The 25,862-nt window shown below is 49.7% G+C and overlaps 2 protein-coding genes and 1 pseudogene across 4 annotated transcripts; all 3 read right to left on the reverse strand.

The window, feature by feature from the left end:
- Nucleotides 1–1,695: 1,695 nt before the first annotated feature.
- On the reverse strand, nt 1,696–19,302 carry LOC136543546 (probable LRR receptor-like serine/threonine-protein kinase At3g47570; annotated as a pseudogene).
- Nucleotides 12,993–15,572, reverse strand: LOC136541579 (uncharacterized). 3 transcript variants are annotated; one of them, XM_066533516.1, is made up of 5 exons: nt 13,761–15,572; nt 13,560–13,658; nt 13,443–13,466; nt 13,242–13,315; nt 12,993–13,128 (listed from the first exon to the last, which is right to left on the reverse strand). In XM_066533516.1, exons 1-2 carry the CDS (start codon nt 14,620–14,622, stop codon nt 13,621–13,623), a joined length of 900 nt encoding a protein of 299 aa, XP_066389613.1. In that variant the 5' UTR covers nt 14,623–15,572; the 3' UTR covers nt 12,993–13,128; nt 13,242–13,315; nt 13,443–13,466; nt 13,560–13,620. The 3 variants fall into 3 exon arrangements, with proteins under 3 accessions (XP_066389613.1, XP_066389612.1, XP_066389611.1); XM_066533515.1 differs by having other exon boundaries at nt 13,401–13,466; XM_066533514.1 differs by having other exon boundaries at nt 13,242–13,466.
- A 608-nt stretch (nt 19,303–19,910) lies between the features above and the next one.
- LOC136543547 (L-type lectin-domain containing receptor kinase IV.4-like) lies at nt 19,911–20,428 on the reverse strand. Its single transcript, XM_066535963.1, has 2 exons — nt 20,254–20,428; nt 19,911–20,197 (listed from the first exon to the last, which is right to left on the reverse strand). Exons 1-2 carry the CDS (start codon nt 20,426–20,428, stop codon nt 19,911–19,913), a joined length of 462 nt encoding a protein of 153 aa, XP_066392060.1.
- Nucleotides 20,429–25,862: the final 5,434 nt, after the last annotated feature.

The raw sequence follows: 25,862 nt of genomic DNA on the forward strand, positions 1-25,862 counted from the left end.
CAAGTTGTTTGGAAAATCGGATGATTCATTTGATTGGTTGTATAGATTCAAGGCAGAGGTAGAGATGAGATCACCATGTAGTATATTGGAGATAGACACAGAGACTGTGGATGATAAGGTTAACTTCAAGAGATTTTTTGCTGTTTCAAAGCTGCTATTGATGGTTTCAGGAATGCCTGCAGGCCATACATCAGTATAGACCCTACAACCCTAAATGGGCTTTGGAATGGCCACCTGCCGCAGCTCAAGCTTTGGATGGCCATAACTAGATGTACCCTTTGGCATTTGGTTTTTTTGACTTGGAGACCAAGGAGAACTGGACCTGGTTCATGGAGCAACTTAGCAAGTCCATAGGCCCTATGGAGAACCTAGCTGTCTGCACGGATGCTTGTAAGGGCCTTGAAGCTGTAGTGGCCAAGTTTTTTCCTAACAGTGAACAAAGGGATTGCTTCAGGCATTTGGTGGACAACATGAAGAAGTACTACTCAGGAGATGTTTATGCCAAGAACATGTGGCCTACAACAAGGGCATATACACCCCACAAATTTAAGTACTTCTTTGACAAGGTAGTAGATGCTAGTCCAGATGTGCTTAATTGGCTCAAAGAACATCACAACCTGCTGTGGGCAAGGAGCAAGTTTACCACAGAGATCAAGTGTGACTACATCAATAATAATCTAGTTGAGAGTTGGAATGCCTGGATCAAGGAGCACAAGGACCTGCCTGTTCACTGCTTGGCTAATGCTACTAGAGAGAAGACCCTCACACCTGCCAAGAGGAGGAAGATAGCAAATGCACTGTCTCCTGGGATACTGCCTGCAGTTATACATCGCTCAATGTAGGCTCTAGGGGTTTAGGCCATCTCAAGGTGACTAAAGGGCACCTAGAGGAAGCAGAAGTGACTGAGATTTATAAGGATGAAGAGGTTAGAAGACATGTTGTCTACTTGCCACAACATGTCTGCACATGTAGAGAGTGGCAGCTGACTGGAAAGCCTTGCTCACATGCATTGACAGTCATCACAACCCTGAGCAACCCAATATGGATCAGTATGTGGACAAGTACTACTCAATATGGATCTACATCAGGTCAAGTCTCTGGAGGCACGTGAGGGAGCCGATGCTCGGAGGAATCCCTCCCTGTAGTCTGTTGAAGCTCAGGTTGAGTGAGCGCAGGAAGGTGAGGTTGCCAATGGCGGGGGAGATGGTACCGGCCAGCCCCTGGGTGTCTCTTCTTGCCGCAAGTGACGCCCTCCAGGTTGCAGTGGCTGCTGCTCTGATTCTAGGAGGCCAACGCACCAAAGTTGCTGGAGATCTTGTCCTTGAAAGCCACAAGAGCTCTCTCGTCATCGCCATGGCCTAACGAATACAAGGCTGCTGCTGCACTGGTGGTTGTCACCACGGCGGAGATCAGCAGGAGCAGCTGCAGCAGGCGCCTGCAGGCTCTCAGTCTTAGGAGCAGCATGGCCAGCATCAATGGATGATATCAGTTTCTTTCATGGCGGAGCAAGCTGGAATGGACCGTTGGTTTGCAATTTGCAATTAGGATGACCAGGTGACGAGGGTTGATATATTAATAAAAGGAGATATTACAGCTGGATAAAGAGAAGCAAATATATTGTAGACTTCAACAATACATTTAGAGAAACATGATAGTATAAGGCAGTGGTGATTAATATTAATTGACACCGCCTAATTATTTAGTAAAAATATATTTATCTCTGATAGCATACATTCATTGACAATCGCTCCGTGGGTAATTGCTTTGAACAAAGGACACCAAGCTGAATGACGGCCGACAAACGTTCCCTTGTTCTTGTTTTATGTCTTGTATCCTTGCTATTGTTTACTCCATCATGCAGCCAGATGTTGGAATCTGCTATCTCCATAATCTTGTCAGGAAGAGCTGCCTCAGCATAATAATGCAAGCTTAAACCATCTCTAAATATATCATCTGTCAAGCTCTTCCCTGTGAACATCTCGATCAAAGTGATGCCAAGACTAAACACATCTCCAGAAGTTGACACCGCAAGCCCTTCTCCATATTCTGCAGCGGAATGAAATACGAGGATACATAGGTATGTATGTATGTATAAAACTCAAAGACTATTAGTAATTGGACAATCCTATTGGAGACTCCACAGTAGTGGTCACAAGACAAGCCAACTAAAAATAAATCCGAGATGTTCCCATAAAAATAAAAGGCATCGGCCATCGATTCAGTATTCTATAGTTATCAATGGTGACAATATGCATTTGTTGTATTGTGCTTTCTAAATAATTACACACCTCTGCCATTATAAAAACATTCTTAAATGGCATTTTCTATCTTGTATATTTAAATTACCAACATATGGCATTGTGAGGCCTAACTTAAAACATACCCTCATCTTTATCTAAATTATCCATTATGCCATCGTGAAAAATAACATATAGTAACCATTAAGATTTGCTTCCATTATTACAAACATTCTAAAGTAACTCCTAGTCTGAATCTAATAGCATACATCTATTATTTAAAAAAAATATCTGAGAAAAGTAACCGTAATGATTTTCCAAGTTATCCACTTATATGGCATAAATGCATGATGTGTGTCAATATGCAGACGATGGGTTCATGTTTGATGGAAGCATTGAATATGATAGTTTCCATGTCCAATGCATAGCGGAAGCTAACATTCATACTAAAGACAGACATATGAGCAAATGGGAAAGAGCAATTTTGTTGAGCTCTAACCTAATTATCCATGAATTTCTTTTTTTAACAATTACTAACCCACGTAGCAGCAGATATTAATTAGCTAATAGGGATAGATGCTATTATTTGAAGCATGAAACAAAATAACTTGAGTTACCTAGAGCAATATATCCAATGGAACCGCTTATTCCTATGATGCTACTGGAATTCACAGGATGTTTGCTTGTTGCTTCATCTAGAACTCTAGCAATGCCAAAATCTCCGACACGAGCTCTCATGTCTTGATTGAGAAGAATGTTAATTGGCTTGAGATCACAATGGATGATGGATGGCTGGCAACCGTTGTGAAGATAGTCCAAAGCATCCACAATGTACACAGCAATATCCAACCTTTGTGAGAGGCTGAGTGTTCCTTGTCCATTTTGGCCTTCTAAATTTGAGTGGACCCATTTATCTAAGCTGTCATTAGCCATGAACTCAAAGACTAGTGCTCTGAAGTCTTGACCCTAGTGGTTGATGCTAGAACAACATGTAATGATCTTCAGAAGGCATCGATGCCTCACTCTTCTTAGTGCCTCACATTCAACATGGAATCTTTTGTAGGACCCTTATTGCTGGACACTAAACACCTTAATGGCAACGACAATGGCTTGATTTTCTAGTATGCCCTTGTATAATGTACCATATCTTCCCTTTCCAAGCACATTCGCTTCAGAAAATCCATCTGCTCCTTTCAGTATACTATTGTATGGAACTATTGGAAGCTCTATCTCTACAAATTGTGGTGGCAAATCTTTCTTCGGTGCTGTCTTGGACTTTCTGTGGTGAAATATAGCCCAAACCAGAAAAAGTAAGATGAGACTTCCTATTGTTGGGATTGTTATTCTAAGAAACTTGGGTATGCCTTTCCTATTCTCTCTTGCGCGAAACCTTGGGCATTTTGGCAGATGGAGCTGTGCTATCCCCCCGCATAACGCATTGTTACCAACAATTGATAGTCCAGTCAAATTTTTTAAAACTCCTCCTTTTTGGTATTTCACCTTGAAAATTGTTGTTGTAACATGGCTTCGGCGGGTGGCGAAGGCCCCCGACAGCGGGGTGTCGCCAAGGCGCCTTCGACCGTCTTAGGGCAGAGACCCAACGCTGACTAAAGGAACTTTCTCGGCTATGCTCAAAGGGTGCTGAATCTCCTTTTCATCGCGGACTCCACCAAGGCCAGGCACGCATCCCGCCGACCGCTCAGGCGGGCGTCTCCGGTATTACGGGCGGAGGCCGCCTTATCTCTAAACTAATCAAACAAACGATCTTGCCTAAGTGTGCGTAGGTACTCAAGCGCAGGCGCTCGTAGTCCACGCAAGCGTGCCAGCATGGCCCCTGTGCGGCCGGGCGGAGACCTACGGATGATGTTTCTGCCCGGACCGACAGAGAGTCTCCAAGGCGACGGCGCGCCCCTGAAGGCGGAGGCCAGCGGCCGGGCGAAGACCTACGGATGATGCCTCCGCTAGGACCGGCGAAGATTCTCTAAGGCAACGGTATGCCACTGAAGGCAGAGGCCAGCGGTGAGAACCATGGCCCCCGCGCGGTCGGGCGGAGACCCATGGGTAATGTCTCCGACCGTCCGGCGGAGACCCGCCGAGGCAGCGGCGCGCCCCGAGAGATGAAGGCCAGCGCCGGGGACCCAGGCCTTTGGGCCGAAGACCGAGCTATAGTGGGCCGGCTGCTCATGGAAGCCCATCACTTGAAGACGGTATGGCAGGATTGCCCCGCGAACAAGAGGCTAGCGGTGGAATATTCCAGGAATGTATTGTAGCAGTTGAGGGGCATTGTAATAAATTATGTTATGTAGTAGTTGAGTCCTATAAATAGAGGACACTTGTAACCATGGAGGTGGGTTGGTGGATGAATTAATGAAACCATAGTTTTTCGTATCATTCCCTTACTCACCACTCTCCCCCCTATCGTTCTTATCCCGAGCCTCCGCCCGAGGCCGACCGTCCAATAGGCAGAGGCCTCGGTCTCTTCCACGTAGTTTGAAACCGCTAGTTTCAACATTGGCGCCCACCGTGGTTGGGCCAAGGCAAACCAACGATGGCAGGGAAAAGAAAGACCACCACCAGAGCAGCAATGACCACGGGTCAGCGAGGAAGGCCTAGGCGCAACATTCATAGCGCCTACGCAACCTCGCCAGTGGAGGATGACACCAGAGCAGATGCCTAGGGTCAACCACCAGAACCCCAAGACCAAGAGATTCAAGATCCGGAGGCCCAACCAAACTCAGCCACAGCACCCGAGCAAGAACTACAACAGCTGCAAGCACAGTTACAAAGAGTGCAACAAGAGAGGGACAGAATGGTAGTAGCATTCATAGCTAATCAGCAAGCTATTCAAGCGTCAGCACAAGCAGCAGAAATAAGGTAGCAGTTGGCAGTCCTACATGCTGAGATGCTAAGTATGCAGCATGCAGTACCAGCGACAACCTCCGCAATCCCAGCCTCCGTAGCAACACCAACTGCAACCATGCTTCAAGGCTCTACGCCAGTGATCAGCCAGCCGACGATGCCATCTCAGGTGATGCGGAGGCCTATCGATCCCAAGTCCCCACTATCTGAAGGCATACAACAGTCACCATGGCCAACAGCGTACAAGCCAATCACACTACCCAAGTTCAACGGAAAGACTGACCCCCATCAGTTCATTATGAGTTACGAGGCAGCAGTAGCCTTCGCCGGCGGAGATGACGCCGTCTTGGCAAAGTCATTTGTCATTGCAGCCGAAGGCGACGCGCTGGCTTGGTATTCTATGCTCAAACCAAGTACAGTCTATTCTTGGGAGAACCTCCGGGACAAGATATTGACAAACTTCAAAGGGCTAATAGCATAGTCGCTGACTTCCATAGATCTGTTTCAGTGCAAGCAAATGCAGGGAGAGACACTACATGACTACTTCCAGAAATTCGTGCAACTAAAGGCGAAGGCACCAGATGTCCCAGACGAGATCGCCATTGAAGCAGCGATCAAAGGCCTCTGAATCAGGCCATTCGCAGCACACTTAGCAAGAGAGAAACCAACCACCATTCAGCAGTTGTATGACGAGTTTGAGAAGTACTGCATATCAGACAATGACCTACGCAAGAGGCTGGAGGAGCAAGGTCAAATCAGACAACAAAATAGCAGCAAAAATTCCCAGAAAACCTATATGAACCAGAATGTATCAAATCAGAATCCAGGCCAGGGGCAAGTGCTCAGTATTGAGCGTCAACCCCACCCCAAGCAAGGGCAACAGGCAGCGCCAACACGGTCGGAGACCCAGACAAGGAACCAAGGTCGGCAAGGTTACCAAGGCAAAAACTAGAACAGAAACCAAAGCCAGAAACAATGCAGGCCATATTGTGTTTTTCACGACGAAAACGCAGGGCACAGCACCAAAGATTGCCCGGAGACAAAAGAAACACAAGAAAGGATGAAGAACAAGCAGACTGCCCAACCTCCGACACAGCAGAGCGCAAGAGAGGTCAACACCACATACACAATTGGCCACCAGCAGTACTGCCCAATGTACCCAGCGCTAAATGCAACCCAAATACATCCCTCCACACTGGCCTTTGCCTATTACCCAAACTTCCTACCAGCATGGCGGTCATCACCTTCGCAGCAGCCTCCGGCGGGCAACTATAGGTCGGAGGCAAGCCTGACCTACATAAACCCAAAATCTCCCCATATAACCTACCTCGAAACAAACCCACTGGAGCAAAACCAAATAAGGTTCGAGCCTCCGCAGCCACAGCACCATGTGCAGCAACTACCTCCGCCACCACCACACAACCAACCCCCAACACCAAAAAACGAGCCAAACCCAGAAAACCAAGTCAACCCTCATGGAGCACTGCCAATAATAGGCATGATATTACCAATCGCCGGAGGATCATCAATGGAGTTTCAAACGAAAAAGCAGAAAAAGGATCACCTCCGCCTAGTAAACAATGTAGCAGTCCAAGGCCCGGCGAAACACATAGATTAGTCCAGAGTCCCAATCACCTTCATAGAAGAAGATCTCCAGCTAGAGAGCTACCCTCATGCAGATGCAATGGTGATCAAGACCAACATAGCAGCATGGGAGATAAGCAGAATACTGGTCGACACGGGCAGTTTAGCAGATATCATCTTCGCAAATACTTTTGACCAAATGAAGCTCAGTAGAAATCAACTACAACCATCCAAATCCCCTTTAATAGGATTCGGAGGCAAGCAGATACAAGCATTAGGAAAAATCTCACTCCTAGTGTCGTTCGGAACCCAAGTGAATGCCAGAACCGAGTACATAACCTTCGACGTCATCGATCTATATTACCCATACAATGCCATCTTGGGCAGAGGATTCACAACCAAATTCAACACAGCCCTGCATATGGCCTACCTATGCATGAAAATACTAGCACTCCATGGTGTTATCACAGTCCGAGACAGCCAGAAAGAAGCAAGAAACATAGAGAAAGCTATCTACAGAGCCCAAAGAAACATCAATGCAGTCGAGTCAGCGAACAAAGAACTAGAGCCTCCGGACATGCCCAAAAGAGAAACAAATATGGTAGGTCAAGAAGAGACAAAGCTGATACCTCTAGAAAAAGAGTTACCAGACAGAAAAGTAACAATCAGCTCAAAATTGTGCAAGGCAGAAGAGGAAGAGCTCATGGCAACCCTAGTAAAAAACAAGGACATCTTCGCTTGGTCAGCCTCCGACCTCCAGGGAGTCAACAGGGACATCATATAGCACGAACTGGATATCAACAAAAACATGAGACCAAGAAAGCAGAAACAGAGAAAAATGTTGGAGGACAGAATCCTAGCAGCAAAGGCGAAGGTGCAAAGACTGCTAGATGCAAAAGTGATCAGGGAAGTCAAGTATTCAGAATGGCTTGCAAACGTAGTCTTGGTACCAAAGAAAAATGGCAAAATGAGAATGTGCATAGATTTCACAGATCTGAATAAAGCTTCCAAGAAAGACCCTTTCCCATTGCCAAGAATAGATGCCTCCGTCGACAAGGAAGCTAGATGCCAGAGGTTCTCTCTCCTTGACTATTTCTTTGGGTATCACCAAATCTGGATGAAAAAAGAAGACGAAGACAAGACAAGTTTCACCACCCTATTCGGGACATACTGCTACACCAGAATGTCGGAGGGACTCAAGAATGCCGGAGCAACCTTTGCCAGAATGACAAAGGAGGTTTTGGGATCACAGCTAGATAGAAACATCATAGCCTATGTCGACGACATAGTGGTCATGAGCAAGAACAAGGATGATCATGTCTCCGACTTACAGGAGACCTTCGCCAACCTCAGGACAGCTGGCCTCTGCCTCAACCTAGAGAAATGTATATTCAGAGTCATAAAAGGGAAGATGCTCGGTTATATCATAAGCAGCGAAGGCATCAAAGCAAACCCGGACAAAACCAGAGCAATAATGACAATGGCAGAGCCCAAAAACAAGAAGGAAGTACAAAAGCTAACGGGAAGAATAGCAGCGCTCAACAGATTCATCTCAAAATCAGCAGAACGCAGCCTACCCTTCTTCCAAGCCCTGAGGGGCGGAGACAACTTCGAATGGGGGTCCAAGCAGTCGGAGGCATTTCATAACTTGAAAGAGTATCTAGCAAACTCACTGATGGTCTCCGTCCCAGAATCGGACATCCACCTATTGCTGTATGTGGCGGCCTCCGACCATGCAGTCAGCGCAGTCTTAGTCCACGAGCTAGAAAAAGAATCAGGCAAAACTCAAAAACCAGTTTATTTCATCTCAGAAGCACTGTCTAGAGCCAAACTAAACTATATAGAGGTAGAAAAAGTTGCCTATGTAGTGCTGATGGCATCAAGAAAATCAAAGCATTACTTCCAAGCCCACGAAATCTCAGTTCCAACATCGCTGCCACTACAAGACTTGCTTAGAAACAAAGAAGTCTCTGGCAGAATAGGCAAATGGGCCACAGAGCTATCACAGTTTGGAATCTCATATGTCCCCAGAACAGCAATCAAATCACAAGCATTAGCTGATTTTGTAGCAGATTGGACACCTCCGACAGAGCCCAAGGTACAACCAACAACTCAAGGCTGGATAGCATTCACGGATGGAGCCTAGGGCCAAGCCGGAGCAGGAGCCTCCGCCGTCCTAATGGCACCCTCCGGCGTCAGACTGAAATACGCAGCAAGGCTAGAGTTCAAATCAACAAACAACATAGTAGAATATGAAGGCCTGATCTTAGCGCTGAGCAAAGCAAAGGCCCTAGGGGCAAAAACATTGACAGTCAAAATAGATTCTCAAGTGGTCACTGGCCAAGTAGAGAAAGAATACACAGCAAGAGAGCCAGAACTCATCAAATACCTATCCGTTGTCAGAAATTTGGAGCGGAGATTCGAGGGTTTCACCTTGAAGCACATCCCAAGATCAGAAAATGCAGAGGCAGATGAATTGGCAAAGGCTGCGGCAAACAACCTGCCACTACCTCCAAACACTTTTTACCAGATCTTGAAGTCTCCGGAAAGGTGATAACAGAATTCCTAGAAGGCAGAAGGCACTAAAACCCATACTACACTTGCAAAATGAAGATTGGAGAAAGGTGATAACAGAATTCCTAGAAGGCAAAACCACCGAAGAAGATGAAGCAAAAGCAGCAAGAATACAGGCCAGGGCAAGAAATTACACAATCGTAAATGGTGTACTATACAAGAAAGGAGTAGTCTAGCCTCTCCTCAAATGCATATCGCAGAGCGAAGGCATAGAGTTGCTTCAAGAAATACACTCAAGAATTTGCGGGTCGCACATCGGCTCCAGAGCTTTTTCAGCAAAGGCAATAAGGCAAGGCTTTTATTGGCCAACACACATACAAGACGTAGAGTAGATAGTCAAAACATGCAAAGCATGCCAAACATTCTCTCCAGGACAGTCAAAACCATCGTCGGAGACCTAGCTTATACCTCCAATATGGCCGCTGCAAAGATGGGGGATGGACCTGGTCGGCCCATTACCTCCATCCCAAGGAGGAAATAGATTCGCAGTAGTGGTAGTGGAATATTTCACAAGATGGATAGAGGCAAAGCCGCTGGTGAAGATAACCTCAGAAACTATCAGAAAATTCTTCTGGCAGAACATCATTTGCAGATTCGGTGTACCAAGGATCTTGACAGTAGACAATGGGAAACAATTCGATTCAGAGAACTTAAAAGAATTCTACAAAAGCATAGGGACAAAATTTGCCTTCGCCTCAGTATACCACCCAGAGTCCAATGGAGCAGTGGAAAGAGCAAACAGAATAGTCTTTTTAGCAATATCAAAAACACTGCTGGGCCTACGCAAAGGAAAATGGATAGATGAATTACCTAGAGTTATTTGGTCACACAATACATCTGTCTCAAGAACAACAAGATTCACACCATTCAAACTGCTTTATGGAGAAGAGGCCATGATGCCAAAAGAAATAAAGCACGAAAGTCTCCGCACAACAAGTCAGCTGATGTTGCAAGATGAAGAATATGCAAAAGAAACAATAGAAGCCACCAGACTGGAAGCAGTCGACAACATTGCAAAATATCAGTCCCAAACCAAGAAGTGGAGAGACTCTCAGGTGGTAAGGAAAGACATAAAACACGGAGACCTCATACTCAGGAGAAAACCCAACGCACAACTTGTCGGTAAGTTGCAACCAAAATGGGAAGGCCCATACACAGCAACGGCAGCAGGCCGACCTGGTTCTTTCCACTTGACCGACAACGAAGGTGTCACGACAACCCACACATGGAATATTGATAGCCTTCGCAGATACTACATCTAGGCAATGTACCAAAGGGCAACCTCCACAAAATATAAGCAGAAGTCCCTACATGCATTTACCTTAGTTGTTTTTACTTCATTCAAAACAAAATGTAAAAGAGCCTGCACTCTTTTCCTCACAGGGGAACTCCAAGCGGAGGTGAGGTTTTTAACAAGGCAGGATCAATGTAAAAATCCTCTACAAGTATAAAGAGGTAATTCCCCAAAAGAACGCCACAGAAAACCCAAAACCGAAAGCGGCCAGCTCTGGCGCCGCAATATTCGGTAAACAAAAACTACAGGTCCTTTCAAAGCACCAGCCATAGGCAAGGGCAATTTGAAATGACCTCTATAGCTAAACAGGCCTTCGCCCTTGACAAAGTCCTGACCAAAGTCAAGCATCAAAGGCAAAAATCTTTGGCCAAAAAGGCCTCCGACCCTTGACAAAGACCTGACCAAAGTCAGGCATCATATAGGCCATTAAAGCCAAGATACGTTCCACCTAACAACGTACAAAAATGTTAACACCCGAAAGCCACCACCCCACTATAAAAACGGATTCCCCCTGTGCCCTTAAGAAACTCAGTCAGCATAAGGTGCAAGGGCACAAGGAGGGAGCAAGGCATAGTGCAGGCAAAAGCCATAGCGATAGCCATGGAGGCAGGGGTCTCCTTAGATATCCAAATCGGCCGTAGATATTGTACAAAAACTTGTAAAATCGGAGGCAACGGTAGACAGTCGGAGACAGTGGGAAAAGAGAGAGGGCCTACGACACGGTGATGAATAGTAAAGGCCTACGGGAGCAGGGGGATATCACACGAAAACTCGTAACATCCCCCTGACGCTGGAGACCTAACCTGCCATCTCCAAAGATCAACCATGTCCCACGGGTGTGCAGCGTCGGAGACCCATGCCTCCAGACAGCTAAAACACCCAGCTAAAGAAATATCTAGAGTCTCCGCCGTCTGCACAAGCTACGCCAAACCCCCAGTCGGATCAAACGACGAATCGACAAACCTCGCCAGGTGGACTTCAAGTATGCCTCCGCCGGTCAAAAAAATGCAGAGACTTCTACCCCGGCCATCAAGCAAACACAGAGAATGAGAAAAAATGGGACGAAGGTCCTGGCCACCACCTCTGTATCGCGCTCGATCGCCCAAGCAAAGGACAACGGTGCGCGAGCTCAGGACTAGACGAAATATGTAAACTACCACGACGGGCTCAAGCCACCGCACAAACAATCAAGAAAGTGAACCTGTCTCGTATTCCATAAAGCATCGAGAAACATTCTTACAAGACACCAACTTGAAATAAAATCCTAACTACTGTGGCGGAGGTCCACGTCAAGCGAGCGCGCGAGTAAACCCAGCGCGCTCGTCGTCTATGTCAAACCTAACCGACTCAAATATGTCGTGCGCAACGCTGCGGGGAAAGACCGAACGCCAATACTCTCAAAGCTCTCCACTCACGTAAATACCGTCGTTGTAGAGAGTCAAAGGAGCAACATCTTGCGCAGGCTCCCAATTCGGAACCTGCGCAAGGTTAAAATATTCCACAAAACCATTCAGAACAAAATAAACTTTATTCATAAAAAGCCCAGTTGGACTGCGAGATACACGCTAGAACAACTAAATGCTACAAAGAGCCTAGACCTCCGGCGCATCAGCCGCAGCGGAAGTCCCTGGAGTGGAGCTCGCATCAGCTGTGGGCGGGCATGGCACCTGTGGCCTCCGACCACCACCTCCGCCGATCATAGATCCCCCAGAGCACCACCAGCGGCGGAGGCACCAACCGCAGTCGCCGAGCGCGAAACCGACGGAGGCCTGCCCGCAAGACCCTTCTGCGCATCCTACAACGTAGGCTAGAATGTCAGGGGCAAAAGCAACGAAAGCCTCCGCAGCAGCAAAAAAAGGGGCGACTGCAAAGACTATAAGTACCTTCGCCCTCTTGTCCTCCGCCAGTTTTCGGGCAGCAGATCTCCCAAATGGAGCCCAAAAGTGCCCGATGAAATTTCTCAAGGTTTTTCACAAACCAAGAGAGGTCTCACCGAGATCCTCCGGACCAGGCAATGCCCCTTCGGAATACTTTCGGTATGCGTACACCCGCCGCGTGCCAAAAGTTTGGCATAGTTCACCACCCCCGCTAGCGCCCCGTAGTCCGTGCAACCATTGATCAGACCGGGGAGCTTCGCAAGATGACGTTTTAGCCAGGAGCGGAGGTCTCGCCTCCAAGCTCGGCGACGGTGGCCCGGTAGTGACCAATGGTCGCAGCAAGGACTCCTTTGACCGAGTCCAAATGCCTCATCGTCAGAGAAAGCTGCTCCCTCACCGCTGCTGCGGATTCCTTCTCGGAGGCAAGCTCTCGCCGGAGACCCTCAGCCAGCTCATTCGCCCTACGGGCCTGCTCGACGGACAAAACCTCCGCCTCCTGGGCCTTGGCGAGATTGACCCTTAGGCCATCCTTTTCTCGCTCCTTCTCCGTCAGAGACAGGCGGAGAGCCGTATGAGAGTTCGACAGACTCCCTTTTTCACCTTCCAGGCGCTCGATTTCCACCTTAAGCGCTTCGATCACAGCGTCATGATTGGAGACCTCGCGGGTACAGCGCTCTTCCATAACAACACCCGTGTGATACCCCTGCGACAAAAAAAACCCAAAGCGATCAGCAACGGAATCAAGAACAAGTCTAGAAGCGAGCGTACACAAAAAATAATAAAACAAGGAAAGGGGCAAAACCGCCGGAGACGCACCAGACTCTGGTGTTCCAAGTGAACGCGAAGAAGCTGGAAGAAATCCATATCCCTCAGACGCTGTTTGAAGCGATCTGTTCAAAGAAGAACAAACAAACACGAAACGATGAGGTGAGAAAAGCAAATCTCACGTTAAACGCACCAACAGCCAAAGACCACCTCCGACGTCTCCAAGAATGGCTAGATAACACTCCTCCCAACCTGAGATAGAAGTGTCGGAGGAGCCTACGTAAAAAAACAACAACAACAACAGCTTAGGTCAGAGGGCAGATCACAAACAGGCCAGATGATGATCAAGATAAAAACATTTTTACTTACTCGGACCCGGCGCCGTCAGCCTCGGTTGCCCCGGACTGAACCTAGCGCCAGCGGCGGCTGCTCACTCCTCCGGGGTGAGAAGTCCAGCCATGACATCACCTGCAAAGCAGCAGATGCATAGTATTGGCACTTAGCACAATACGCAAAGGAATGAACTAGGCGAAGACAATAAACACAAGGATGTGCACCAAACAAACTTACTCATAAAAAGCCTAGGCAGGGCAGCTTGCCGCGCCCTCTGAGCAGAGGTCTCCGCCGTATCATGTGGCGAAGGCCCAAAGGGCCGGACTTCCTCAGCCAGCGGCCCGGCGGGCAGAGGACTCAAAGAAGGCCGAGCCGCCGGAGCCTCCTCAGCAAGAGTGGGCTCTAGCCGCCCGACGTCAGCCACAGGCACGGGCAAAGGCGTGGCGGTGGCAGGGGACGAAGGAACATGCCGTGGGATGGCCTCCGTGTCCTCTTCAAAGCTTGAGCATAGCCCGCCAAGAACGTCGGGCATAGGCTCGACGGCGCTATCATCCGGCTGTTCGTCGATGCTCGTAGCACCATGCGAGGAGCGCATTGGGACAACGCCAGTCTCCGGACGCCCAGCACCGCTCATAGCCCCACTTGTCGGGCACACCGGAGCTATGGGAGAGCCGCGATCCCCTCCACTCGCAACTCGAGCGTCCGTTGATGGGGCGGAGGAGCTCTCAACATCTTCGCTGCCAGCGGAGGCAGCGCCCACACTGCCAGTAGAAGACAAGGCCAGCGCAATCAATGGGGCTCCGCTTTTCTTCTTCTTTTTCATAGGCGCCCGAGAGCCGACGGCGCCCTTCCTCTTTTTAGACTCGGCCTCCGCTGTAACATTCTTTGCATAGGCCTTCTTCTTCTTCTTCTCAATCGAGGCTAGGACCTCAGTAGGAACCTCACGCTCCCGGTAGATGATCCCGACCTCCTCAAAAACTCGATTGAGCCGTGGCATGGTGCCTGCCACGGCCATCCGAGACATGTACTCACGCTCGAAAATCTTGCCAACCAACCCTATGGCGACCTCCTCAACTTCAGAGACGAAACCGTCCTCCATCACCCCCTCCCCCAAAGACCGACCGAAGCGAGGGAACGAATCCTGGCCTCCGGCTCGAAAACGGGAACCTTGACCTGTTCCAGCTGAAAAGGTGGGTTGTTTTGCCCAAGGGCCAGTAGTTGGAGGCCATGATCTCCTCCACCAGATCGCGGCCACTAGAGTAGCGGCACGCTACCGCAAAAGCCTAATCACAGGCCTCCCGCGTCAGAGACACCTCCTCCAGCGGATCCACGCGTGTGAGTGGCGCCATCTCCTCCATCCGAGAAGTCAATGGATACTCCAAGAGCTCCTCGCCATCCTCAGTTGTGCTGCGGACCCCGTAAGTCTTCACGTAGAACCATTGCTCGAGGCAGCCGCGGTCACACTTGCCCTTCTGGCAAAAAGAGATCTCCAGGCGGTCCACGCCTTGGTTCCTCTTAGACATGAAAGTGCAACTACCATACTGGTAGGTCACCTCCACCTCCTTGCCATCTCGCACCTTCTTCTTCTTCTTCTTCGGCTGCTTCTGTAGTTCATAGTACGTGCAAAAGGTGTCCACATCCAGCTCGGCACCGTAAAAGACGCACGCCCAGCAGAATTTGCTAAGTGTCAGGAAAGCAGTGGGAGTCAGATGATGGAGCTGGACGTTGAAGGTCTCCAACACCCGGCGAAGGAAGGGAATGTAAGGAAACCGGAGGCCGTAGGTGAAGAAGTCTCGAAAGACCACCGCATATCCTTCCTTCAGCTCCGGAACAGTCTAACCCCATGGAGGGATTTTTACCCTGGAAGAAGGAAAACATGACTCCTTTAGCATCTCCGCGATTGCCTCCTCAGTAATAGAGGATGGGCCGAAGTCCCAAGACTTTATCGCCATGTCTCCGGAGTCCACGGCGATCAGGTCTCCGATAGACGTAGAGACACTCCCCAAATCCTCCTCCACTAGCTTTTCCAACTCCAACGCGGAGGTAGAGGCAAGCATGCACTCCTCAAAGTGCACACCCCAGCCGACGGCCCTAACGTCGAGAAGGTGGCGGTAGGGTCCGGAGAAGGTGGGCTGGCGAGTTTGGGCAGAGGCGGAAAGGAAAGCCACCGCGACAGCAACCTAAGCACGAGACGTGAACAGAAAGACGGAACGCGCGAGGGCAGCAAGAGGCGAAAGCGAAGAGGGCAGAGAGCGATTTCTCGGACACAATAAAAGTGAATGAGCGGTGTGGGGGGGGGACCCCGCTGCCAAAAGCACCCTTATATAGGCAGCGGGCAGGCGGTCCGACTCCCACCACACAACGGTCACCTTTGGAAGATTCGCCCGCTGCACAACGGTCACCTCCAAAAAAGTCGCAGGGAATGCAACGGACACTGACATGGTGGAAACGGCCGCAACGTACGGCAACGGCTAGATTTGTCGCCCAATGGCTACTCTCAACGAGACCAACGGCTATGCCAGAGCGAGCCAGGGGGAAGTAGCGGGGCCTCGCTCGAAGACACCAAAGGCGGCCTCCGCCCTCGCGGATGCCTTTGGCCAAGGCGTTTTGAGCTCACGGCACGCTCCGGCGAACCATGGTCTCAAAAGGGGGGAACTGTTGTAACATGGCTTCGGCGGGTGGCGAAGGCCCCCGGTAGTGGGGTGTCGCCAAGGCGTCTTCGACCGTCTTAGGGCGGAGACCCGGCGCTGACTAAAGGAACTTTCCCGGCTATGCTCGAAGGGTGCTGAATCTCCTTTTCATCGCGGACTCCGCCAAGGCCAGGCATGCATCCCGCCGACCGCTCAGGCGGGCGTCTCCGGTATTACAGGCGGAGGCCGCCTTATCTCTAAACTAATCAAACAAACGATCTTGCCTAAGTGTGCGCAGGTACTCAAGCGCAGGCGCTCGCGGTCCGCGCAAGCGCGCCAGTATGGCCCCTACGCGGCCGGGCGGAGACCTACGGATGATGTCTCCGCCCGGACCGGCGGAGAGTCTCCAAGGCGACGGTGCGCCACTGAAGGCGGAGGCCAGCGGCCGGGCGGAGACCTGCGGATGATGCCTCCGCCAGGACCAGCGAAGATTCTCCAAGGGAATGGCGCGCCCCTGAAGGCGGAGGCCAGCGGCGAGAACCATGGCCCCCGCGCGGCCGGGCGGAGACCCGCGGGTAATGTCTCCGACCGTCCGGCGGAGACCCGCCGAGGCAGCGGCGCGCCCCGGGAGATGAAGGCCAGCGCCAGGGACCCAGGCCTTTGGGCCGAAGACCGAGCTACAGTGGACCGGCTGCTCATGGAAGCCCATCACTTGAAGACGGTATGGCAGGATTGCCCCGCGAACAAGAGGCTAGCGTCGAAATATTCCAGGAATGTACTGTAGCAGTTGAGGGGCATTGTAATAAATTATGTTATGTAGTAGTTGAGTCCTATAAATAGGGGACACTTGTAACCGTGGAGGTGGGTTGGTGGATGAATTAATGAAACCATAGTTTTTCGTATCATTCCCTTACTCACCACTCTCCCCCCTATCGTTCTATCCCGAGCCTCCGCCCGAGGCCGACCGTCCGACGGGCGGAGGCCTCGGTCTCTTCCACGCAGTTTGAAACCGCTAGTTTCAACAATTGTTGTAGGACAGATCTAGGTGAAGCAGCGATGTAGAATTACCTAAAACCTCTGGGATTGTTCTGGATAAATTGTTGTGGCCAAGATACAACTCTTGCATGTTGGTAAGGGTAGCCACATTGCTAGGGATGCTTCCATTCAGTTTGTTGTCCATCAAGTTAAGTACAGTCAAGCCCACCATGTTCTTGAATGTAGCAGGTATGCTTCCTTGCAGTGGCGGATGCACGATGCGGGATGAGGGGAGCTAAAATAATGGAGATGTTGATTTACATGAAGGTTTAATGGTGAAATCAAGCTTTTGCTACAGTGATTATGCTTGAAATCAAGCCATTAGGGGGGGCTGGAGCCCCCCCAGCCCCCCCTTTGGACCCGCCGCTGCTTCCTTGGAATGAATTTCCATCCAATAAGAGGATTTCCATGACCCTGCAGTTGCCAATAGTATCAGGTATCTCACCTGACAATTTGTTTCCTGACAAGATGAGCTGTCCGAGATGTACCAAACTACCGACTTCTAATGGGAGTGGTCCCTCCAGCATGTTGTTGGACAGATCGAGACCCATTGAGATCGATGGCTGCTCCATAATTTCGTTAGGAATCAAGTCACTAAGGTTGCTATTTGACAAATCTAGGGCTAAAAGTTTGCTCAACTTTCCAATGCTTGGTGGAATTGGCCCCTTCAAGCTGTTGTCCTTTGCAGAAAGTTGAAGTAGACTAGAAAGGTTTCCGATGGAGGATGGTAGATGTCCTGAGAGGTAGTTTGAATGGAGGAGTAGCCTCTGCAGTAATGTAAGCTTCCCTATGCTTTCAGGAATGACCCCAGTGAGCAAGGTTTTTCGAAAATCAAGCATCTGAAGACTTGCCAAATTTCCAATATCTGATGGGATGACACCAGATATGTTGTTGTAGGGAATCTGTAGCCACTGGAGATTAGTGGACAAATTTGCCAAAGAACGTGGCAGCTTCCCTGAAAACCTGTTCCATCCAAAGGACAGGTGCTGTAATCTGCTACAATTCGTCAAAGAACCAATAAATTCCCACCCTTCCTCATTGTTTGCCTCTAACATGCTGTGATGCAGAAAAAACACTTCAAGTTGTTGCAATCTGCCCAATTCAGCAGGAATAACTCCAGTAAAATTATTAAATCCCAAGTCAATAAGCTGGAGCCTGGACAGATTGGTTAGCGATGGCGGAAGAGCTCCAGTAAATTGGTTTTGTCCAATCCCAAGCTGTTGGATGCTCAGAAGGCTATTCCCCAGGTCAGATGGTAAACGGCCACGGAGCTGGTTGACAGCCCCATAAAAGATAGAAAGAGATGACAGGTTGAACAGGGAAGGAGGGAGCAGACCGGAGAGATTATTACCTGTGACTCTGTGAGCCGAAGCAAACCGAGATACGGATTGTTCCCGATGCCTGCAGGGATCGATCCCTCAAGATAGTTGAGTACAAGACGACCAACCGGGAAAGGTTCCCAAGAGACGACGGGATGGTTCCGGTGATGCTGTTGTTATTCAGCACTAGAACTGAGAGCGATGGCATGTTGCCAATCTCAGCTGGGATGTTCCCTGCATTCCCTTGTTGCTGTAGATGTGCATCTCACGGAGGCTGATGCAACGGCTAATGTTGCTAGGGATGATGCCGGTGAGCATGTTGAGGCCCAGGTCAATGCACCGGAGGCGCCTGAGGCAGCCGATGCTGGGAGGGATCTCTCCCTGCAGGCCATTGGAGCTCAGGTTCATCGAGCGCAGGAAAGTGAGACTACCGATAGCAGGGGAGATGGTGCCGGCGAGCCCCTGGGAGCTGAGGTCCAGAGCGACCACCCTCCACGGGTGCCTCCTGCCACAGGTGACGCCTTCCCAGCTGCAGTAGCTGGTGCTCTGGTTCCACGAGTCCAGCACGCCGGAGTGGCCGGAGATCTTCGCCTTGAAAGCCACAAGAGCTCTCTCGTCGTTAGGCCATGACCCACGGCCTGACGAATACAAGGCTGCAGCTGCACTGGTTGTCGCCACGGCAGAGAACAGCAGGAGCAGCTGCAATAGACCCCTGGTTGTTAAGAGTAGGAGCTGCATGGCCGCTGATGGCTTTCGGTTTATTGCGTGGCGGCGTAGAGCTTGGTTTCTTTGCATTGGCTGAGAGAGAGAGAGAGAGAGAGAGAGAGAGAGAGAGAGAGAGAGAGAGAATCGCAGAAGGCCAGATGCATTGTCTCAGCTCAGGTTCCGTGATTGCTTTTTAAGCGTGAGTGCTTATGGAATGGAAAGTTCATCCGCCGGTATTGTTAGTGCGCTGTTCTGCTGCCTAATCATTCTGTGCGCTGCCCAAGGTTTTGAACAAGCAGGAATTGACCATTGTTCTGCGTTCTACTATACCTAAATAGGAGGAACCCACTACAGAATTCTCTGAGATTTCGTGAAGCCACGTCATCACATAGGCCCCACAAATCACTAAGCACTACATTTCCACTAAATATCGTCAAGGAACAAAGAGACACCGTATTGTTCTTGGCTTTATAAATTTCCACTAAGCATCTCTTGGACTCTTCTGCGTTTAAAGCACCTCTTGGACTCAGCTACGTTAAATCTTCACCCTTTCGCTTCTCCACCCAGCATCAAACTTTCACATCCTTCAGTCTCCCCGTCAGCTTGCGAAGAGCCGGAGCAACCGAGTAGCCGTGCAGCGTTACTTTCCAAATGAACCGTTGCTACCTCGTGGCCCTCAGCCCTGGCTCACTGCACCATCAGTCTCCTCTTCCGACCACGCTTTCCCTAATTTGTTCTCGTGTACTCATCTTCATAGGAGAAGCTCCCACACAAGCACACATGCTTGCAGCGTTGTAGGATCGCAGGGACTGCAGGCCGTTGATGTCGATGCCGACGTTGGCGTTGGTGTCCTTGAACTCAACGCTCTGGATGGTGTCGAGTTCCACGGCGAGCAGGTGGTTGCTGGCGTTGCCGTTGTTCTGAATGTTGGCGAGGCCCAGGTTCTTGGCCGGCAGAGAGCAGAGGACAAGTCCTTTGCCTGGAGCTATGAAGAACAGAAGAAGGCCATGCCGTGCACACAGCACGCTAACGTCGTGGTACACACGGTGACGATGCGGACCACAAAGGCGACGGAGAAGGACTGCACGCTGCCGTTTGGTGAGTCGCGGAGCTGCAGCGGGGTTGGGTGGAAAGCATGGCCTTTGAGTTTGAGGCGGTAGGCCGTGCCGTTGGTTAGCTGGAGGAGACCACTACGTGTCGTTGCTCCAGTGCTCATGTCTATTCCATGCCGCTGGCCGATCATGAGTTTGTCGTAAATAGGCGAGGGTTGTTTGTCGTCAGTTTGTTCAAGCTAATCTGATATTTTGTAGGACTTTCTCGAGTTCAGGCTTAATAAAATTCTTGGGTTCTAATTACAGGACGTACATTTTTTTAATCCATATTTGATATTCTTGGGTTCTAATCTGATATTTTGCAGAAGATGGCTATACGTTTACTTTCTTTATTTAGTCTCTCTCTCTCTCTCTCTCATATTTGTTTCTTCTGCAGTCCTTGATTAGCGACTCCCTTGAAGATGGCAATACGTTTTACTTTCTTTATTTTGTTTTTTAACAATACAGCCACCGAAGGGTTAGCTTCTGCTCTGATGCGACCATGCATGTATGTATACATATGTTATATTTATTCGAATTAGATATTCCTGACAATACATTCTTCATTCCTTCGTTTCTAATTCTTTTTACAAATTCCTGCAGCAACGCGTGGCGTATCATCTAGTTAAGTTAACAAGACTGACGTGAACTTGCCTTGTGCTTCTTTTAGACTTTATCTGTTCATAAATGCACAATGTCCTCCAACAGAAAGTTTGCAATCCTAACTTTTACCATTAATTTATGAAAGATTCATGCGAAAATAATATTATCGTTTCTAATATACTTTTTTTCATAGTGCAAAAGCTTTTCAGAGTGGGCTGCCTAATCATTCTATGCGCTGCCAGGAATTGACCGTTGTTCTGCAACTAGCTAGGATGACCAGATTGACGGCAACTTGTCGTATGCTTCTTTTAGACTTTATCTTTAAATTCCCTAAAAAAAGGTCTTTATCTGTTCATAAATGCACTTAGATATGTAGAAGAAAGTTTGCAATTCTAACTTTTACAATTAGTTTAAGAAATGTTTATGCTAAAATAATACTGTTAATTTGTAAATTATTTTTCAATGTGACGTGCATAAATTTAGGTTCGATGTGTTTTGGGCAGAAAGAACATAATTTTGAGGTCAATGGTATAAGTGTCATGTTAGGTACATATATTCTTAACACCATAGTCTGCATATTTTTGTTTTTAGAGTTATAGTGAAGTCTGATTTTGCCCCAATAAGCTTGTCGCTGAATGTAAAAATCACACTCAAACTAGAATACTAGATAATTTACATGCTTGACTTTCGAAACCAAATAAAATTACCTCTCTTGAATAGTTCAGAGTGGTTTTCATAGTGATTTTGGCTGACGTCACTACTACTATGTAGGTTTTTGCATGCGGTCACTTTTGGTTAATAGAGGCGGGCAGGATGTCCGCCTCCGGCTGTGCGCCTGTGTTTGTTAATCCTATTGATGGAGGCAGACCTCTAACCTTATTAGAGGTGGTCACCAGAAGGTGTCCGCCTCCATTAATATGATAACGGAGGCGGCGATACTAGGATGCCAGCTCCATTAATAGATTAATAGAGGCAGAACTATTTAAGGCGTCCGTCAGATTCAAAATATTTTACTTTCCATCATTTTATTTCAATTCTGTTTTTGCAATGATACTTTAGAACCACCTGTGACAAACCCAAAATTCTCTCTGTCGATAGAATATCATCGGCAGTCCTCCGAGAGGTATCCTACGAAGGTAGATTGATCGGCAGAGAGGCGTGTAATCAAGAACAGGAAGGCAACAGAGACACACAAGTTAGACAGGTTCAGGCCGTCAGTATGACGTAATACCCTACTCCTATGTTCTGTTAAATTGTATTGGCTATCGTATGATATTGCGTGTGTTTGGAGGGGGTCCCTGCCCACCTTATATAGTCCGGGGGTAGGGTTACAAGTTGGTTAGATCTGAGAGATAACCGGAAAGTAATAACAAATTACAGGAATCTTGGGATCATACGTATCCTAACAGATCTCGCAGTATCTTCAGGATATCTTCTCGCTGTCTTGCGGGAGACGCCGAGCAGCGTCGTGCCCCGCAAGGCTTCATCTTGTGAGTTGGGCCGCCCCTGGGGGCGCAGCCCAAGTGGTCTGTCGTGGGTATCCGGGGTCGTACCCCCCACAGCTAGTCCCCGAGCACCTTGTACCCATTGTGCAACGTCGTCTTGAGCTTGTCCGAGCAGGTGCGAACAAAGCCAAGCAGTCAAACTCATGGTCCGACCACCGTGATGAGTTGCCTAGCAGTTGTGAGCAGTTGTCGAGCAGCGTGAACCGTCGCCGAGCAGTGTAATCCAAGTACGGCTTGCCATAAGGGTGTAAGGAGCTCAAGTTCAGAATAAAAAATTTCTTCGCAGTGGACCAAGTGTGCCCACTTAGAGTCCGACCACGAGAAATGAGCTAGTCTTGCTCAGCTTCAAGAGGCCAGAGTCTTCCAGAAGAAAGCAAACACACTCACCGCGAGGTGAAGTGTGCCCACTTAGTCCCTGAGCCTGACAGTAGATAACGTAGTCATATGGTGCCAGGGTCCAAAGTAGAAGAATAGTAGAAGATCAGCCGAGCAGGCAGACAGTCCCCGAGCGTACCCCTAAAATAAGAAAAAGCACATTCACCACAAGGTGAAGTGTGCCCACCTCATCCCCGAGCCTGACAGTAGGTGACGTGGTCACGTGGTGCTAGGGTCAGAAACAGAAGTCAACTGAAGAAAAATCCCCAATGCGGTGAGGAACCGAGACGTAATGCTGATGCAGTCCCCAAGCCACAAGAGGAAATCTTGGAGAAAACGAATCGGAGAAAATACCGGAGTAATGGCTGTACAGTAGCAATTACTTAGCCGTAACTGTTGGTGGAGAAGTCGGCGAATATTTGGTGAGCCATAATAACTTGCGGAGATAAATGGGCGATAAGGGCCGCGGTTACGCGAAAGCCCAGGTAACGGCCCACCTTGCTATTGCGGAGAATTCGGAGAGGCGCCAATCGTGGGAGCGGTTTCCCAAAAACCCTCGAATGCGAAAGGGTGGGGGAGTGCTTTATAACTGCGCCGCCGCACCTCACGCTCCCACCTTTGCCACTTTGCCATTTCATCTTCTTCCTTAGCCCTCGCATTTCCAGATTCACATCCACGCGTGCTTGCGCCTCTAATCCCCATCCGGATCTGAGAGATTGCACCAAAGAGGGGAGCTGCAAACCCAAAGAAGATGAGCCCAAAGAAGGCAAGCACCATAGCTAGCCATGACAAAGAGTGGGTGGCATCGCACACGGGGGAGGTGGAGCTCTACAAATTGGTGGAGGTGGCGTTCTTCCCGACCGCGTCACCGCCGGATGGTGGCTGGTCCTCGGTGAGCCCTTCCCCATGCCTCATGTCGACGAAGCTGTGGTATTTGAGGACTACTTTTAGCGCGGATTAGGTTTTCCTGTTCACCCATTCTTGAGGGATTTGTTGGAGTTCTGGAGAGTCAGTCTGTGCAACCTTCACCCAAACACCATATTACACATATCTATCTTCATCCATTTCTGTGAGGTGTATCTCGAAATCCTTCCCCACTTCAACCTCTTCGATCACCTGTTCTGGCTGAAGAAGAGAGGTGGCAGTGGTTCTAAGGTGGTCGGCCGAGTGTACCTTCAGCTGCACGATGGAATGGCGGGCAAGTACCTTACTATGCCGCTGAACACGTCATTGAAGGGGTGGAACATTAGGTGGTTCTACATTAAGCAGAGCCACCCTACCATCCGCTACGACGCCGACCACATCCTAGAGAGCTAGAAGAGCTGGTCGGAGATGCCAAGCAGCGCTGATATGGAGCAAGTGAGGGAGCTTCTTGGCTTAATAAAGGGCGTAAGGACCAATGGTGGATTGGTAGCGGTGAGCTTTATAGTGCGCCACGTCCAGCCTTGCAAGGAGAGGGCTCACACAGCCTTTGACTTCAAGGGGGAGACCAACGGTACCTAGGAGAGGATGGAGATGCTGTCGAGGGACATAGTGCAAGAGCGGGCTGCAGAGCTGTTCGCTCCATTTGCCTCATTCAACTTGCTAGGGCAGACGAGACCCTTTCACTACAAAAACCTGCCTCCTCAGGTAAATATCTTAATTGTGTATTCCTGATGCTTTTTATCTTCTATCATTGCCGAGCAGTGGACTGATTCACTTATGCGAAGATCCATTCGCAGGAAAGGGCGGTGTACTTCTCGAGCGAGCCGAGGGACGATTGGCTGCAGGCGGTAGATGCCCGGCCACCGACGCAGCCTGAGGAGGGAGCCGTCAGCATCTCATCGGAGAGTCCATCCCTGGTGTTGGAGAAAGTCCGGGGGAAGAGGGCAGCGGCAGATGAGCTAGCCCAAAAGAAGAGAAAGACGGCGGGTGCCACTCCCATCAAGCCGGGTGGCATCTCGCTTGGTGGTGACCAGACCACTCGAACACGGAGTACTGCGATGTTCAAGTGGTCGGATGACGACAAAGTTCCAGTTGCTCCTCCACCGAGCACAAAGGCGCCTCCGCGTAGCTCGTGCGCGGGGGAACAATCGAGGGGAGGGGAGGAAATGCCCCAACAGCAGGCGACGGGAGCCCCCGAGCAGTAGGCAAGGGAGTCTCTGAGCAGCAGGCAAGGGAAGTTCCGGAGCGGCGGGATGAGGGAGTCCCTGAGCAGCAGGCGAGGGGAGCCCCGGAGCGGCAGGCGGAGGAGAGGCAGATAGCGGAGACTGTGGGTCCTCCACCCCAAGACATAGGCGTCGACTCCAAGGCCACGGCTGGGGGCCCGGGTAGGTAGCATCGGTTTAGAAAAATCTACCAGAAAGCCGCTATGTAAGTACCCTTGTCTTGGAGTTATTTGGTTGTCATTTCCTTATCCTTTTTTGGTGATTAACGAGCTGATCTGATGTAGAGCGAGGCATATGGAGGAGGTGGCCCCACCCATTCAGACTGACAAGCAACCGAAGGCTAGCCCTAGGGCAGAGGAGATGCCAGTGGACCCCATCCTGGAGTCCCCGGGTGCTCGACGGCCTACGAAGGAGTCCACCACCGCTGCTGGTGGACTTGGCGGTGGCGAACAGTTGGCGCCAACAGTGGCTTTAGAGGCGAATGCAGGAGACGCCGGTGCCATGGCTGAGTCTAGGGCGGCAAAGCCGGTGGTGCCCGAGGAGCACCTAGTGCCACTCGAGGCATCGCAGGGCATGGACGGACCCGCTGTCTGGCCATGGAGCCCCCCGGTGGTGCCTCTAGCCGCAGCGGAGGAGGACAAGGTGGAAGAGATCGAACGTGAGGAATCTCAACCCAAAGCTTTCTGAATCCTCCACAGACGTGATGATGAAGTGGTGGTCATTGAGGAGGAGGACACCAATAGGGAAATAAAGAGACTAGAGTCTGCCCTTGCTGGAGTGATGAAACAAATCAAGGTCAAAACTGCCTCTATAATGTTCATCTTTGACGCTGGAAATTGTTCTTCTTTATAATCTTGGTGTTTGTGCAGGGGATAACTCGGACTGCCGAGCAGCGGCACCAGCTGATAAAGAGGATGGAGCCCCTTGCC

The sequence above is a fragment of the Miscanthus floridulus genome, chromosome 3 (genome assembly GCF_019320115.1).
Source record: "Miscanthus floridulus cultivar M001 chromosome 3, ASM1932011v1, whole genome shotgun sequence".
Taxonomy (NCBI): Eukaryota; Viridiplantae; Streptophyta; class Magnoliopsida; order Poales; family Poaceae; genus Miscanthus; species Miscanthus floridulus.